Source organism: Chenopodium album, chromosome 7 (assembly GCF_948465745.1).
Source record: "Chenopodium album chromosome 7, dcCheAlbu1.1, whole genome shotgun sequence".
In the NCBI taxonomy this organism is placed as follows: Eukaryota; Viridiplantae; Streptophyta; class Magnoliopsida; order Caryophyllales; family Amaranthaceae; genus Chenopodium; species Chenopodium album.
Genome location: NC_137840.1, coordinates 8,969,458 through 8,987,107, shown reverse-complemented (window position 1 = coordinate 8,987,107; position 17,650 = coordinate 8,969,458). Strand labels below are relative to the sequence as shown.

Genomic DNA, 17,650 nt, shown 5'->3' with positions numbered 1-17,650 from the left:
CGGATAGTTTTAATTTCTTTTCTCTTCTCTCTATTTTTGAAAACTTATTTAAAAAAAAACTGCCAATCCAGTTTGGTTGGTCCATGATATGGGTCCAATAGTAGTGTAGTTGGATGGGGCTTGACAAGAGCTTTCCAACGATATATTATAAGCCCAATTCCGATGAATATTGAGGAAGTTATGGCCAATTTACTAAACTGGGCCCGTTTTGAGCCTTATATGCGGCCCAATGATCTAGAGGAGGGCCTAATATAGATTTATCATTCCTAATGCAATTAGGAATGGTTTTAGTCTTTTAGATTCTTCTAGAAGGTTCTTTTCATTCCTAATTCAATTAGCATTGATAAATTGACTTTTGTTGACTTTTTAGAGTTTTAATTAAAATCAAAGAACGTTTTTTAGGAAGATACAATTTTATCCTGCTGTACGGAAATTTCTATCTGATTTTAAGAAAACGCGTGAATTTCTGAATCAGCGCCAAACGCCAGCTATAGCGCCTGGCGCTACGCTTGGCGCCTGGCGCTAATGTTGGCGTCTGGCGCCAATAGCCAGCGTTGGCGCCAACATCGTTTTACCTGCGCCAGAACTCTGTTTTGATATTTTATCTTTTTGGCTGATTTTGTCTATAAATAACGTCGTAAAAACTCCGCTTTTGATAACCAATTTTCATTCACCTACAATCATCAATTCTTATTCTTTCTCATTAACCAATTTTCATTCATCTACAATCTACCAACTCTCATCAAGATTCTCTTGATTACTCTCTTTCTCTCTCTTTTCTAAACTAGCCTTTAACATACAAAATTCCGCATTCATTAGATCTAGATACACCTAGCCATATTCAAAGTTGCCTTCGCCCTAGACGTGAAAGGTTTAATTTATGAGGGTTTGGTCCCAAATCTCTCTTTCAATTATTATTTAATTTAATTGTTTTGTTTATTATTTTCCTTGAAGTTACTAACGTGTGTATTTTGTTATTAGAAAGAGGTACGAGGCATCAAAGTAAGTGCTTTAATGGTTTTTATTGATATTGTGATGTTATTATGATATTCCTAGTATCATGTCCAGGGTAACTTTAATATCAAGTATGATTAAAAGTATGATGCCTTCTATTTTCTTTCCTAATATTCATGTTAGTATCATGTTAGGGTTAAAGCTTTGATTTTTATTGTTAGTGACATGCTAGGGTTTGTTATTAATCTTGTTAGTATCATGCCTAGGATCTTGCTATTTTTATTATGCTTTAACATGATTGAATGATTATTTTATCATTATTATTATTTTTATTGTGATTATTATTATGTTGCTTGATATATTTATTGTTATTGCTTGATCACACCCTTTTATGCATGTTTAAAGGGAATTGGTACTTGTAATCACGCTTAATAAGATAATGGGAAATTCTCAATGGTAACACTATAGTTTTTAGTTTTCTCAGTGGTGAATTGCAAAAAAATTTATTATCTTTGGTAAACCTAAACTATTTATAATTATTACTAATGACATAATGATGACTTTTTTAATAAATAATTAACTATAGTTAGGATTTTATATATTTTTTAATATTTAATTAATTATATTATATAAATAAATAATAAAATTTTAAAAAAAAACCTTCTCCCCCATCAGCCACCCTCTCTACTCCCCCCACCATCAGGCCGGCCGGCGCCCAGCCTCTCTCCCCCCCCCACGTCGGTGCCGGCGCCGGCGCCAAGCCCATCCCCCTCCCCCAAACCCACCCCACCTCACGAAACCCCTCTCTCCCCTATTCCCCGAAACCCACCTCCCCCACCCTCGAAAACCCCAGCCACCCAGCCACCCTCGAAAAATCCTAATTGTGGGTAGGGAAATGGTCGATTAGGGTTTTTAGAGGGTGGTGGGCTAGGTGGCTAGGGTTTTCGGGGTTGGTGGAGAGGTCGTCGAGGGTTTGTGAGGGTGTAGGAGGGTCGATTAAGTTTTTTCGTGAGTGGTGGGCTGGGTGGACGAGGTTTTCGGGGATGGAGGAGAGGTTGCCGAGGGTTTTGGGGGGTGGGGGAGGTTTCCAGGTGGTTTCGAGGGTGGGGGAGGTGAGGCTCCAGGTGGTTTCAAGGGAAGAGAGGTGGAAATCGAAGGGGGAGGGGAACGGTTAGTCGCCGGCGCCAGAAAAGGGGAGGGGGTCTGGGTGGTGGCGGCGCCGGCAAAGGGAGGGGCTGGGTTGCTGGTTCGGTGGGGAGGGTGGGGTGTTGTTTTTTAATTTTTAAATTTAAGTTAATTATTAAAAAAATAATAAAACTAACCGTGGTTAATGATTTAAACTAAAAATATGTTAACCATGGTTTAATATTAACTAAATTGCTTCATTGAGTTCACCATTGAAAATTATAATAAATTTAAGTTTACCAAGGATAATAAGAATTTTTGTAATTTACCACTGAAAAAATTAAAAAGTTTAGTGTTACCATTGAGAATTTCCCTAAGATAATTAATAATCTTGTTAGGGTTAATTTGATTATAATTCAAGTGATCACCAATAATAGATTTATTTGTGCATTAATATTCAACCAACATAGATAAATAGGTTTAGGGTCAAACCTATTGATCGCATGTTAATCAGAAAGCGCACATGAATACGATCAGAATAAAGTAGAGTCCTATTATTAGGGCAGGTTCAATCTCTTTTAGGTTGGATTTTTACCTTCATCCCCGAACCCTATTTGGTTCAAGACCTTATGGAGTTGACGATCTCTTGGATCGTTAAGGGGTGTAACCTTCACCTCGTGAACGGTTTACAAGTTCCTAAAAAACTTGTTGGCGACTCTTTTGCTCTATCTTCTTTCCCTTTGGACGCCACCGTATTTTAGTGTATGATCACAGTGGGGTTCAAGCTAGGGGATTAACGCTTGAAATATTCCCTACAGTTTTTTTGGCGACTCCACTGGGGAGGATTTCTATTTTAATTCCTGAATTTGTTTCGGCAATGATTTAGAATGAGTGGACGAGACTCGAAACATTCTATGTATTTCATGTGCGTAATTTTGATTAACATTATTGTCATATGCATAAAAAATATCTCATTGGAAAGACCATCCGTAATGAGTTAAAACATAGGATTTTACACGTAGGAAATTTGAGAAATATCTTTCACAACTAGGACCGAAATAACACTGCGCGAAACTGGAAAATTTTATCGAGCACAGAAAGCTGCTGAGGCATGTAGGAATTAGCGTCAGCGAACAGAAGCTGGCGCCAGACATTTAACTATAACGCCAGACGACCGCTCTGTCGCCAGGCGCTACAGCTAAATCCTGGCGCCAACCTCTGTTTGCTGGCGCCAAATTCTTCCAATACTGAGCCATAAATATGCGTTCTAATTTCGACCAGTTTTTCGTATTGTTTGCTCGATCCTACTTCCTGATTGAGTTTTTCTCGCTTTTCTGAAACCCATATGCGTTCTACATATGGACATAACCCTATGGGAATTAATGCTCCATCTACCTGATTGAACGCTCTGAGCAACAAAGGGTACATCCGAGAATGTTGAATTCACCAAACCATGGAAGCGAGTTTTTCTAAAACTCGCGGTGTCCCATCCACTCGCGCCAACCCTTCACGGTTAGGCTTCCGCGCGGTGCATCCGGACAATTAACCATGGACCCTCTATTGACTAAACCATATCCCGAACTTTAGAGAACTAGAGCCATAGTTAGGTTAAAAACTCATTGCATCATATTGTGCTTACTTGACTAATTGTGCATTATTTGTCGTGCATATATATGTTTTCTTAACCGTTTGTTTGACTTGTGTTGAGATCAAATAAATTAATGACTTAAAGAACTTTTCCTAATTAATTAATTAATTAGAGTAAATAAAGTCTAGTTTTTTAATCAGAATTGACCTAGTACAGCTTTAGGCATACCCCTGTTGATTAATAACACCGAAAACAGTTCCAGACTGAAGTTTCAGCAATGGCGCCAAAGTCTGGACTGTAGCGCCACTCTGTGGAGTGTGGCGCCTGGCGACAGCTCTATCGTCTGGCGCTACACTACACAGTGCGACGCCAGTCCTGTCGTTTTGACGACAGTTCGGATTATTGGTCGAGTCATCACCTAGTGTCTAATCTTACACACAAGTCTTAACATATCACCTACACTCACTAGTCTTAGCACACACTTTGAGTATATGTCACCATGACCATGTCTTAGGTTCATGCATGAGTCGATTTTTTCCGTCATTTGAGTTGGGGGTACATTCTATTCCTAATTCTTCATATCCCTCCATCTACATCATTTTTTCTTCACATTCTATTCCAATATTTCTTCACTTCCTCCCTCAATTGCATGTTGAATAAAGTTTGAGTCAAATAATTAACAATGAATATCCCCAAATTCCTTTTCCACAGTACTTGGTCGAGGAGAGAAGGGCGATTAATCAAGGACAACCTCTTTATTCAAATCTCACTTTCTGATAAACCAATTCGTCAAAAGAGGAAGGCTAAAAAGATAATGGCAAGTCAAGAAGAGGTCAATGAACTTAGGAATCAATTGAATGACGTGACTGAGGTGTTAAAGGCTTTAACCCTCAAAATTGATGACCCTGTGAAGCAACAACAAATGAATCTTATGCAAGAAAGTTTGAGCAAGCTATCTAGTGACTATAAATTTCAGGGCATTAGTTCACAAGGGGTCTCGCTGGATAAGGAACTTCTTCCGCATAAGTTCAACGCCACTGACATCCCTAAATTCAAGGCAACAGATAACCCTTACTTTCATCTAAGAGCTTTTGAAACTATAATGAGCATTAAGGGTATCGATAAGAAGGTTTTCCCCTTTCTGTTCCCACTATCTCTCGAGACCGTTTGTCAACAATGGTTCTTTTCCCTTGACAAAGAAAAAACCTCCACCTGGGAGTCCATAGCAAACGCTTTCATAGATAGATATAAGTGCAACATCCAAGACGAAACAGACCGTAGACAACTCGAGATGTTAAAACAAAAAGAAAACGAAGGGTTCACTTCTTTCTTCAATAAATGGAGGGAAAATTCTGATAATATGGTCAAGGCTCCTACTGAAAAAGAATCATTGAGGATGTTTATCAAGAATCTTCAAGGGAAATATTCAAAGCACTTAAGATACCAACACAACTTGAATACTTTCAAGGCTGTCTATAATATAGGCATTGACATTGAAGATGACCTTCTGAAAGATAATAGTGCGAGAGGAAAGAAGAACGACCATCCTTCTTCTTCCTCTCCCATTAATGAGGTACGTATCATGAACGCCTCTAAATCACGAATCCAAAGGTCAAAAAGAGTGTTCACTCCACTTGGTATGAGTTATGAAACAACTTTCGAGAAGCTACATCACAAAGGACTAGTCATGCCTATAGGGCCTATCAAAGATCCAGTTCCAAAAGCCAGGCCACCCAAGTGGGACCCCAATAAGCACTGCAAATATCACCAAGGAAAGGGTCACGACACTGAGGAGTGTTGGAAACTCAAAGAAGCTTTCAAGATCTGATCGATAACAATGAAACTTCCGAGATTCTAGCCATCGAAGAAGATCAAACATCCTTTGATCCATCACTTATTATCACACCTGTAGGAGAGCCCATGATCGAGACAGCTTATATAACCTCTCTCGATGAAGTGGCCATGATTGAGGAGGATGAAAGTCTTTTCTTAGATAATACCAGGGAAGACTTGTTAAGTCTAAAAGAGGACGTTCGGAAACTGCAAGATGTCGTCGCCATGCTCTTGAATGTGGTAGAAGGATTAGCAAATCGGGTGATGGTCATCGAACAAAATTCTCGCCAAGAGTTTAATGAAGAACTCAATGCTCCTAAGCCACGGGCAAAACGGACCATTGAAGAATACACACCAATAGGAACGACTTACAATGAAGCTTTTGACTGTCTTCATGATCAAAGTCATATTCACTCCATTGGTCCTAGTCAAGACCTTCCACATGAAAAACGTTTTCCCAATTGGGATCCAAATTCCTATTGTCGATACCGTAAAGGTCGCGGTCACACTACTGAAAAGTGTCTCGCCCTCAAGGATCGTGTTCAAGACTTCATTGATTCTAATCTCCTTCATGTTCCTCCGCGCGACAAGAAGGCCAAGATTAGTAATGATAACAACAGTGGCTGTAAAGGGAAGAAGAACGACTATCCTTTTCCTTCCGAAAACACCTACTCTAGCAACAGTGTTGGTACTTTCGACCTTAATGAGATCTTAGGATTTAGAAAGCAACAAAAAAGGGATTTTACCCCTATTGGAATTAGCTACGATGATGCTTTCGATCGACTCCATGCCAAGGGACTCATTACTCCTATTGGACCTCTTCAAGATCCCCCGCTTGAGAAGAGGTTGCCTAGTTGGAATCCAAATGTGCGTTACAAGTACCATCAAGGTAGGGGTCATGCTACTGAGAGCTGTTGGAAGCTAAAGGAGGCTATCTAACATTTGATTGATAATAACAAGCTTCCCATACCTCCAGTTAACAAGAAGAGCGAGTGATGATAAAGAAAACAACACAAGACAAGATGCGAGCTTCAACGACGAGATTTCATGACATCTTTTTTCTTTTTCTCTACTTACCCTTTCCCCAATAAGTCTAGCATAGGCACCTTTCTTTTCCCTTAGATTAGTCTTGTAGATTCTTTCTTTTCCTTTAATAAAATGAGCATTTATCTCTTACATATGATCATTTCATTATATTGTATTAAAAAAAAAATTGTCGAACTAAGCACAAGGTGTACCAATGATTTGAGGCACCCCTTGTAGCCACATCATATCTCCTTTCACCTTTCAAATATGCAATCTTTTTTTTTGGTAAACCACTTTGAGCGTCGTCTAACGATAGACCCTTCATTTTTTTCAACCCATATCTACCTAACCTTGGGATGGGATGGTGTGTAACTTATGCAATTTCAAAAGCTTGTGTGATTTCAAAAGATCAAAATAAATAAAATAAGCAAAAAATAAATAAAAGTGTACAAAAAAGGCGAGTGTTCCAATGTCATTGACATAAACATGTCTTTGATATGACACGTCTCAGATTGAGTCTCTGTCGAGTGCTCGATACCGTGCCTAAGAAACATGAATGCCAAGTGAGTGATAGACCGCATGATCAGGATTTCCCACACTTATTAAAATAAAATAAATAAAGCATAAGAAAGAGCTAAAAAAGAGTAGAAACTCAAGCATAAAAATATAAAGATTCAAAAGCGAGGTTGCACACCTTGGGGGCTTATCTAGGGTCTTGAGCCTTTATCCCCTTCTTCTATAAACTTTAGCCTAACCACGTTACAACCCTTAAAAAGACCTTTTTGAGGTATACATACTTGTGCGAGGTTCGGCTAGAGCTACGTTCGGCTTGATTCCTAACGGATACGTAAGCAACCTCACATCGAGGTGCGGCCGTAATAAACATGCATTCATATTCAAATTCACACACTTACACCATGATCAGATCAAGGGATCTCCTATGCTCATCCCTATTCATTTAGATCTAGACTTGGGGGCTTGATCCCTACATCATTAGCTTACCTAGCCTAAGAGTCACCACCATTTGACTCTTTTCAATATATTTTCCCACACACTTAGCTCTTGCGGGCTAACTTTAGTATCACTTTCACACATTGCACAGATACATGACCAAATATACTTCCCTTAGGAACCCTTTGTCATGAGATCTTAACACGACGCTGAAGCATGTCTTGTCATGTCAAAATGCCCAACATCACTCATAATCATCATTGCATCACAAAGTATGAAGTGCTTAGCCTCCGTGCCTAAGTTACCCAAATACTTTCATCATTGAGTCAACCATTGAGATAGCCTAGGATGTATTAATCCTTGCACCTTGAAAAATAGTATCAAACAACGTTTGACTAAGCTCATTCAACATGCACCTTCAAAACTTCGATTCTTTTTCGCATCTTTTTTTTTCGGGAGAAAGTCAGTACCCTCCACAAAAATGACTGAAAATTTTTGCTTTTTTGCATTTTTGAGTCGCACAATCAACACTATGCACACACAGGTCATGAATCACATGTGTCAAACACTTCGAGTCGAGTCAACCTCGATTCAATCACAGAGAGTCAAGTTTATACCTTGAGTCGTGTCAAGTCGATTTGTCAAACACGTTAAACCTTAGGTCAACCCTAAGATAATTAAAGAGATTAGCAAAGTACTATAGTCAAAAATAAATACAGGTGCAGCAGAATAGAGAAGACCCTACTCCAGCGCCAGACGAAAACATCTAGCGTCTGGAAATAGTTTTTAGCGCTTGGCGCTAGATCTCAGCGTCTGGCGGCAGAGTCAATTCTTGGCGCCAGAGATATTTCAGCAGCGACAGAGCTCGAAGCCTCTCAGAAAGGTGATTTCGACCTCATACAACAATCTCGGGTTCCTTGGTACGCCAGTTAGCCCCTATTAGCAATTTGACATGATTAAGTAGTCAGTTTGATTATAGTCTAAGTGATCGACCTGACGAAAGATCGTCTCACTTAGCTTAAAGCGCCTAAGCGTTGGCTTATCACAAACATAATGGTTCACAAGCAGCAAACCGCCGACGTACTAGCATAGCGGAAGCAAAGTTCAAGCAAGCTTTAGAGATCGGCAAGCGTTGGTCTTCGGAAATTTTTCTGCGGAATATTATAACAACAAACATTCATATCATTCAAGCTCTTTTGTTCAGAGACGCGTGGACATATTATCAAGCTATTTTGTTTAGAGACGCGTGGACATTTCCTTCAAGCTCTATTGCTCAGAGACGCGTGGGCATCCTATTTTCAAGCTCTTTTGTTCAGAGACGCGTGGACATTCCATCAAAGCTCTATTGTTCAGAGACGCGTGGACACATCATTCAGAAGTTCATATTAAAAAAAAGAAGCTCTATTGTTCAGAGACGCGTGGACATATCCAAAAAAAAGAAGCTCCTTGTTCAGAGACGAGTGAACATCGAAACAGCAGGATGACATTCCCTAGATTGTGGAAAGTTGTCAAAAAGCAACTGAAGGTGATTGTGGAAAGTTGTCTTCGATCATGTTCCCTTAGACGTGGAAGATGGTCATAAAGCGGAAGGGGATTGTTTCAAGCAAAGCAATCTTCGATAGTGTTCCCTTGGACGTGGAATATTATCAAAGCGGGAGAGGATCCTTTCAAGCAAAGAAGTCTTCTATATCGGAAGCAATTACAAGCGTAGCAGTTTTCAAGCGGGATGGAATTCTCTTGGCAGGAGGTCATCAAAACAACAGAATGCGGCAGCAAATTGGTTACCTTCAGAGACGTGTGCTCAATGGTGCAAAATACGCGTTTCTTAACTCTTTTATCTGTTTAACTAACGCTAGTTTTGCAGGTATCGGCGTTACAAGAGTGATTTAGGATTGCAGAACGTTCTGAATCATTCTCCGTCCCTATCGATACTTTGACTTTTGTTTTCGAAACTTGTGTTTCTCCAAACTCAGTCAAAGTGGGGGCTTCTGTAGACACCTATTTGTGTCTCCCCAAAACCAACCCAGTAATGAGTACCTTTCGCGTCAAATCATAATCGAATGAAGTGAAAGTGTGGAAAGTTTAGTGTTGCGGATAGTTTTAATTTCATTTCTCTTCTCTCTGTTTTTGAAAACTTATTTTAAGAAAAACAGCCAATCCAGTTTGGTTGGTCCATGATATGGGTCCAATGGTAGTGTAGTTGGATGGGGCTTGACAAGAGCTTTCAAACGATATATTATAAGCCCAATTCCGATGAATATTGAGGAAGTTATGGCCAATTTACTAAACTGGGCCCGTTTTGAGCCTTATATGCGGCCCAATGATCTAGAGGAGGGCCTAATATAGATTTATCATTCCTAATGCAATTAGGAATGGTTTTAGTCTTCTAGATCTTCTAGAAGGTTCTTTTCATTCCTAATTCAATTAGCATTGATAAATTGACTTTTGTTGACTTTTCAGAGTTTTAATTAAAATCAAAGAACGTTTTTGAGGAAGATACGATTTTATCCTCCTGTACGACAATTTCTATCGGGTTTTAAGAAAACGCGTGAATTTCTGAATCAGCGCCAAACGCCAGCTGTAGCGCCTGGCGCTAATGTTGGCGTCTGGCGCCAATAGCCAGCGTTGGCGCTAACATCGTTTTATCTGCACCAGAACTCTGTTTTGATATTTTATCTTTTTGGCTGATTTTCTCTATAAATAACGTCGTAAAAACTCCGTTTTCGATAACCAATTTTCATTCACCTACAATCATCAATTCTTATTCTTTCTCATTAACCAATTTTCATTCATCTACAATCTACCAACTCTCATCAAGATTCTCTTGATTACTCTCTTTCTCTCTCTTTTCAAAACTAGCCTGTAACATACAAAATTCTGTATTCATTAGATCTAGATACACCTAGCCATATTCGAAGTTGCCTTCGCCCTAGACGTGAAAGGTTTAATTTCTGAGGGTTTGGTCCCAAATCTCTCTTTCAATTATTATTTAATTTAATTGTTTTGTTTATTATTTTCCTTGAAGTTACTAACGTGTGTATTTTGTTATTAGAAAGAGGTACGAGGCATCAAAGTAAGTGCTTTAATGGTTTTTATTGATATTGTGATGTTTTTATTGTTATTGCTTGATCACACCCTTTTATGCATGTTTAAAGGGAATTGGTACTTGTAATCACGATTAATAACATAATTAATAATCTTGTTAGGGTTAATTTGATTATAATTCAAGTGACACCAATAATAGATTTATTTGTGCATTAATATTCAACCAACATAGATAAACAGGTTTAGGGTCAAACCTATTGATTGCATGTTAATCAGAAAGCGCACATGAATACGATCAGAATAAAGTAGAGTCCTATTATTAGGGCAGGTTCAATCTCTTTTAGGTTGGATTTGTACCTTCATCCCCGAACCCTATTTAGTTCAAGACCTTATGGAGTTGACGATCTCTTGGATCGTTAAGGGGTGTAACCTTCACCTCGTGAACGGTTTACAAGTTCCTAAAAAACTTGTTGGCGACTCTTTTGCTCTATCTTCTTTCCCTTTGGACGCCACCGTATTTTAGTGTATGATCACAGTGGGGTTCAAGCTAGGGGACTAACGCTTGAAATATTCCCTACACTTTGACAAAGTAAACCCCATAATAGCTGGCTACATTGCGTGACCACCGACATAAAAGAGTAAGACCCTGTTTATTTAGCTTCTATGCAAAGCAGAGAATATCTTATTTTAGCAGAGCAATGTCAGTAGGGTAGAACAAGTGTCAACAAATTATTAATACTCAGTAGAGCAAAGCTAAGTAGGGTTCAACAGAGCCGACCAGTTCAAAATCGACCATTGCAGCTCAAGTCTAAGTTACAACATCAAAATCAACTTTCCGTATTTTAAAAATATTTTTTCTTATATATCCCGTGCATTTTGCACGGGTACACTCTAGTAGGAAAAGAAAATGTACATATTACATCCAATTAAATAGATTAAACATGTTTTCAGAAAAAAAAAAAAGATTAAAAATCCAATTTTTCAAATTAATAGATAACTTTTACTCAAAAATAAAAGAGAAAAATAATAGTTACTCAATAATAACAATTTTAATTGGATTAAATAATCAAATTTTATTGGATTTTTGATGATCATATATAAGTAGACTACCTATTCAATAAAAAAATTATCAAAAAAAGAATCAAAAACATTTTTTTTTTACCAAGCTTGCATCCACCAATGATTTTGGGTTTGGATTAAGAATAGAAGTTGAGATTTCTAGTTTGGATGATCAAAGAGAGTGCCGTAAAAAAGAATTGCGATGGGAAGTTGGGCTGATGGGGAAGAGGGGAAATCGGGAAGTTGGTGGGGACTAGAAGCCCGGAAGCTGGTTAGTTGGGGGGGGGGGGGGGGGGGGGGGAGGGGAGTGGCGGGTTGGTGGAGAGAGGAGATGGGTTTTTTTTTTAATTATTTATAAATGAAAATTATTATATTGTTAATATTTTTTTTTTAATATTTTATTTTATTTTATTTTTTAGGAAACATTTTAGTTGGTTAAGTGCAAGTCATTTTATTAAAAAAAAACGTTAACTATGGTTAAGCAATCTTTAAATTATTTCATTAATGTTATCATTGGATTATTATTATTATTATTATTATTATTATTATTATTATTATTATTATTATTATTATTATTATTATTATCGTTGTTGTAATATAAGCTTAAAAGTATGAAATTTGGCTTTAAATCATTAGCAATATCATTAGACATTAATTTATTAAAACTGAACTGAACTAAACTGAACTGAAAATAATCTAATGAGAACAAGCCCTAAATTGTAAATGTCATCATGTTCAATTTCTTGTTGGTTTATGTGACATGGAAACTATACCAGTGTGTTTGTGTCTTTGCAAGTATGACTGAGTAAGAGTTGATTTTGTCTATAAAAGTGTGATGACAAGAGTTTTCATTTTGCATCTATCTCTCTCAACCACTTGTCCACTTTACTTTAATTTTATAATACAGCTTTGCCATAGAAATCACCAAAACAAAATATGAGTAATATGACCACAATGAATTGTTTTCTTACAATTCTGTTTTTTCTGAAAACTATAATATTGTGTTATTGTAATGGGTACTCCAACAACAGCCAGTTGGTGAAGATGGGGTGTATACCTTCTGAGAGGAAGGCACTGCTCCAATTCAAGGACAGTGTCACCTTCCATAACAAACATGTTTGGTCTTCGTGGGAAGGTGAGGATTGCTGCAGCTGGCGTAGGGTCAAGTGTGATCCTTCTACTGATCATATCGTCAAACTTCATCTCCATGGCACTATCTCAGAGGATGATGATGGATCTGACTTTATTGAGTATTTGTTTGAAGCTAGAAAGATGGAGTCGTCTTTGATATATTTGATAGAGTTGAATCCTCTTAATCATTTGGATGTAAGCATCAACGATTTCAATTATAGCAAGATCCCAAAATTCTTGGGTTAGTTACATGAACCAACTCAGGTACCTTAATCTCTTATACGATAACATTCATGGAAAAGTTCCCCCTGAGCTTGGTAATCTCACTAACTTGCAAGTCCTCGATCTATCAATTTACAATCCAAATTTGCATGTTGTGAACAGATTTAAAGACCCTGATTTATTTATGCAAAATTTGAAATGGGCTTCTAGTCTTGAGCAATTGCGTTTCCTTGATTTAAGTGGCGTGAATCTAAGTCAGGCCCATGACTGGATAAGTTCACTTATTGGGCCACATCCTTTTTTAACTGATTTGGTTTTGTCTGGGTGTAGCTTACCAAACAGTCATGAAATTCATACTCCACCTTTTATTCAAAACCTAACTTCTCTTGAATACCTTGTCCTTTCATATAATCACTTTGATTCTAAAATCCCGCTTTGGCTAGGTGAACTCAAAAGTCTCATAGTCTTAAACTTAGGATTCAACGCTTTCAGCGGTATTGAAGAAGGAGATATTTGGAGCCTTGTACGCAATTTATGCAACCTGAATGTTCTATATGTGAGTGGTAATAAACTACAAGTGAAGTTGTTGGAGTTTCGTAAAAATATACCCTCCATTTGCACCCATTTTAACTTAGAGTATCTGGATTTGTGTGACAATTCATTCATTAGTGGTAGTATACCGACTTGGTTAGGAGAGGAGTTCCAAAGCCTCAAGTACCTTTTTCTTAGGAATAACAGTATATCAGGTCAAATTCCAACTTCTCTAGGCATGTTATTAGCCTTGGAATATGTGGACATTTCCTATAATTCATTGGAAGCAGCAGTTTTGTATGAAACTCACTTTGCTAATCTTTCAAGCTTGACTGATTTGAATATGTATCAGAGTTTCTTAACGCTAAAATTGCCTTCTAATTGGGTGACTCCCTTCCAACTTACACAATTCATTGTCAGCACTTGCAAGATCAATAGTCAACTACCTCCTTAATGGCTAAAAACACAAACGAATCTCAGGCATTTGGATTTGTCTAATGCTGGAATCCAAGGGGTATTGCCAAAATGGTTTTATAACATGCAATCTCTTTTTGGTAGTGGATCTCTCTAATAACAATATCACTAGTTGTCCTTACTTTCCCATTAACTTTATTTCTTTGTCTCTCTCGAATAACTCAATATCTTGCCAATTTATGACCGTTGCAAGCCATAGAAATACGACGTATTATAAGGCTCATACAATTGATTTGTCTCATAATTCCATCTCAGGGAAACTTCCAGAACATTTGTATGATATAATGCCTAATTTGAAATCACTCTTCCTATCCAATAACTTGATATATGGTTTAATCCCAAAGTCTATATGCCATTTTACATTCTTAGAGGATTATATCTTAAAAAGAATAGGTTTTTTGGGAAAATCCCTGGTTGTTTGAGTAGTTTGTCAAGTCTTCATTTTAAAAGTCTCTCATTCAATAAACTCTCGGGAGATATCCCCTGCTTTAATAATCCAAATTTGAGTTATCTGCATTTAAACGACAATATTTTAAGTGGAGAAATTCCTTCTTGCTTAACTAACCTCTCAAGTTTGAGTGTTTTGGATGTTGACAAGAATAATCTATTAGGAGAGGTGCCAACACAAATTGTGACAAAGATGCAAATACTTAGGTTGAGAAATAATAAACTCAAAGGCAGTATCCCTCATCAGTTGTTCTCATTGTCTAACCTCAAAATCTTAGACCTTGGTCATAATTATCTAACTGGAACCATCCCTAATTGTCTCAGCAACCTTACGGCAATGAATTCTAAGTTGATTGTTCCATATCTATATCCAGATCCATATCATCCTGACTTAAACAACATCAATGAGGTCCTCCATGGAATTGAGCGTGAATATACATTCTACTCATTGTCATTGAAGTTAGGGTTTGAATTTTTAGTGAACATCGACCTTTCATGTAATAAACTGGTCGGCAGCATTCCCGATGGGATCACAAATCTCTCCTACTTGCTTGGTTTGAACATATCCTACAATCAATTGTCGGGAAAAATTCCAAGGAACATAGGTGATCTGAAATCGTTGATCTCTCTTGATTTATCAAGAAACAAACTCTCAAGAACAAACCCAACAAGCTTGGGTGCAATAACTTTCTTGGAGTCCCTAGACTTATCCTTCAACAATCTCCCTGGACAAATTCCTACTGGAAATTAGTTGCAAACCTTCAACGACGCCTCCATTTACGCCCACAATCCATATCTTTGTGGAGAACCACTTCCCAAGAAATGCAGGAATGACGACTCACTAAATAATGGTTTAGGAGGTCAAGATAACCAAGACAAAGACAACATGGAAAAGCTTGAGATAGTGTGGTTCTACCTGGTGGTGATGTCGGAGTTTGCAACTAGATTTTGGGGAGTGATAGGAACTTTGTTTCTGAAAAGAAGTTGTAGGCATGCACTCTTTAGACGTGTTGAATATGTGCATGACTGGTTGTATGTTGCTATTGCAGTTAGGATGGCTAAGTCAAGGATTGATTGAGACAATGTCATATCTCCACCATATATAAGTGGCTATAGCATAGTAGTAGTAGTAGTAGTAGTAGTAGTAGTACTAGTAGTAGTAGTAGTAGTAATTCCAAGTTCATAAGACAAATGCCTCAGATGTGTTGTATCAACTTGTAAATAAGATGGTTGTATGTTGATCTTTTTAACCAATTTGTTTTCCTTTGCAGCTATTGTACACCAAGTATGGTACCTTTATATTTTCTATCTTCTGTACTAATTCTATTTACGGGGATGTAGCACTCCGACATAAATTTGCTGCCACTCTTTTCTTTACACCTATAAGTTGCAATTCCTCTGTTAGTAACTTAGTATGACACTAATGCATCTCCTGACAAAAGCAGTCACCATGAGAGAAATCCTGTTCTCAAGGGTGAAATTTGTTGTGCCACCAAATCCTTTCAGTAGTAAGTAAGAGAAACATTCAATCTGAGTCAGACAACAGTGATTGCAGCGATGAAGATTAAAATATATGCATCTCCATACGACCATATCTACATGGATAACAAAGTTTTGTAACTGCAATGCAGCAAATTCTCATGTTTGAAGTTATATGAACATAATACTTGAATGAGATAACTTTTGGAGCCAGGTTTTCATACTCCCGTTAGTCCGTCTTAAAGAAAATCAGCTGGTTTGATGATATCAGAGCAGCACAGAATCCAAATTCCAATCAAAACTGTGAACAATACAAAAACAAGTAGAACAAACTATTGTAAATATTATTGCCACGAAAGGTGATTCAGAATTTCAACCTCCAATAACATTAGTAAAAAAGACCAAGAATTACAAAATTTTGCACTGATTCTTCTGGTGGAAGCAGTTGTTCAATTTCAGACCAACTGGTTTAGTTTAGCAACTGAAAGCAAGTACGTTTTAGAGCCAAAAGAAAATGTCATGCTCATATTATTCTTTTGGCTCTAAAATCAATGGGCCCATTAGTCTAATCAGTTAGTCCATCTTAAAGAAAGTTTACAGGAAAATAAAAAGTGGGTTATTGAGTCTTTTGGCCTGGGCTTTATATTTTTATTAAATGGGCCTGTGCAGATTTAATGAACTATGGTGCATTTGGAGCCAAAATTAGAGTTTTTTTTTTTTTTTTTTTTTTTTTTTTTTTTTTTTTTTTTTTTTTTTTTTTTTCATTTGTTAACATTTGGGTTTTCACTAATTGATTAGACTAATGATTTGATAAGCTCACAATTCTTTTGTACTCACTCCGTTTTTAAATACTTGCTCCAGTTCAATTTTTTGCACTATTTATTTGTCCTACTTTGACTAATGTTTGTGATTTATACATAAGAAAAAAAAATATAGTCTTGTGGGTACTTGTTGGAATCATCTCAATGAATAAATTATTAATTTTCAATTGTTAGAATTTATACTTATTGATAATTTAAAATATTAGTGATCAAAGATTAGCATCGGCATGCGTGTCCAAGAGAAATGGAGCAAGTATTTACAAACGGAGGGAGTATTTTTTGTTGAAGAAAATGAATAAGGGCCTGTTTTGATACGATTATTTTCAGTTCAGTTCAGCTCTAATAAGTTCAGCTCCTAATTTCCTTTTCTTATAAAATATTCAGTTCATTTCAGTTCAGCTCTAATAAGTTCAATTCAGTTCAGCTCTAATAAGTTCAATTCAGTTCTATTCAGTTCAGTTAAGCAATAGGTCTTAACTGCATCCTAGTGCAGCTAAGATAGCTAAGACTAGGGGAGGCCCAAAACGTGCGGCCCAAACCGCGTAATGAACATATAGTTAAAAAATATGAACATGAAAAACTGAACATTTAATAACAAAAAATGAACACGTAAAAAAAATGAAAATTTAATGCTAAAAAGGGAACATGTTATAAGAAAATGATTATTTATTAAAAATGAACATGATTATCATATAATCAAAATTTTCTAGACCACGACCTTAAAAATGAATATTTAGTTAGAAAAATGAACACAAAAAAAAAAAAAAAAGAATATTCAGTAATAAAAAATAAGCACGTAAAAATATGAACATTCAGTAATAAAAAGTGAACATGTCAAAAAAAAAAAGAACAATTAGTATATTAGAAATGAACCTTTATCATACAACCATAAAATTGGGATTATATACTTCGGAAATTCTCCAACTTAAAAGAAAATTAATTGTACATATCATATACTAGTTCA

The 17,650-nt window shown here is 37.0% G+C and overlaps 1 protein-coding gene across 1 annotated transcript; it reads left to right on the top strand.

The window, feature by feature from the left end:
• Positions 1–12,962: 12,962 nt before the first annotated feature.
• Positions 12,963–13,919, top strand: LOC145639974 (receptor-like protein EIX1). The gene has a single exon (XM_081691288.1). It carries the CDS (start codon positions 12,963–12,965, stop codon positions 13,917–13,919), a length of 957 nt encoding a protein of 318 aa, XP_081547414.1.
• Positions 13,920–17,650: the final 3,731 nt, after the last annotated feature.